The 685-nt window shown below is 38.0% G+C and overlaps 1 protein-coding gene across 1 annotated transcript; it reads left to right on the top strand.

The window, feature by feature from the left end:
• Nucleotides 1-8: 8 nt before the first annotated feature.
• On the top strand, nt 9-613 carry LOC107735230 (probable E3 ubiquitin-protein ligase HERC3; the record flags this gene model as incomplete). Its single annotated transcript, XM_016546984.1, has 4 exons — nt 9-38; nt 126-292; nt 401-467; nt 555-613. Coding segments are annotated over exons 2-4 (290 nt in total), but the record flags the coding sequence as incomplete, so codon positions are not given.
• Nucleotides 614-685: the final 72 nt, after the last annotated feature.

The following is a 685-nucleotide window of genomic DNA, read 5'->3' as shown; positions in this document are numbered from 1 at the left end:
AAGTCCATGAGAGTTCACTGGTTTGGTTCAATCCTGATGTAAGTTCTACACCAAACATTCCTCGTTCTTCCTTATGTGGTTTCCCTCATATATCAAGATGTGCTATGATGCTTGTGTCTTTTCAGGGCATGCAAGATGATAGTGATTTTTACTATCTTGGTGTTATTTGTGGAATAGCGCTCTACAACCATCATTATATAAACCTTGACTTCCCACTGGCCTTGTACAAGAAACTCCTCCAGCTGAGTCCCACTCTGAATGATCTGGAGGAACTGTCTCCTGTGGAGGCCAGGTAAACAATTAAAGACTACAAGACATTAGATTTTATACATTGTAGGTTTCACACTACCTTTACAGAGCAGGTCATATCCATAATTGTATTTGAAAAATCTCACATTAGAAGTCTGAAAAGCCTTCTTGAGGAGGACGAGGACGAGGTAGTGGAAATGCTCTTTTTGGATTTCACGGTAATACAGTTTCTATGGTTCATTTGTATCAGTGTACAAAGCTGTTATTTTAAAACTTACATTTGTGCTGTTATTTACCTCTTTCAGGTCAAAGGGCAAGAGCTCATTCCAAATGGAAATCAAATTCCAGTGACTAAATCTAATAGGTAGAAACTGTTTGCTCTTGTGTAATTGGCTATCTATCTATCTATCTATCTATCTATCTATCTATCTGTCTG

Source organism: Sinocyclocheilus rhinocerous, unplaced genomic scaffold, assembly GCF_001515625.1.
Source record: "Sinocyclocheilus rhinocerous isolate Xijiao unplaced genomic scaffold, SAMN03320098_v1.1 C35887152, whole genome shotgun sequence".
NCBI classification, from domain to species: domain Eukaryota; kingdom Metazoa; phylum Chordata; class Actinopteri; order Cypriniformes; family Cyprinidae; genus Sinocyclocheilus; species Sinocyclocheilus rhinocerous.
The sequence above is the reverse complement of the archived record's forward strand: the minus strand, read 5'-3'. Positions and strand labels throughout refer to the sequence as shown.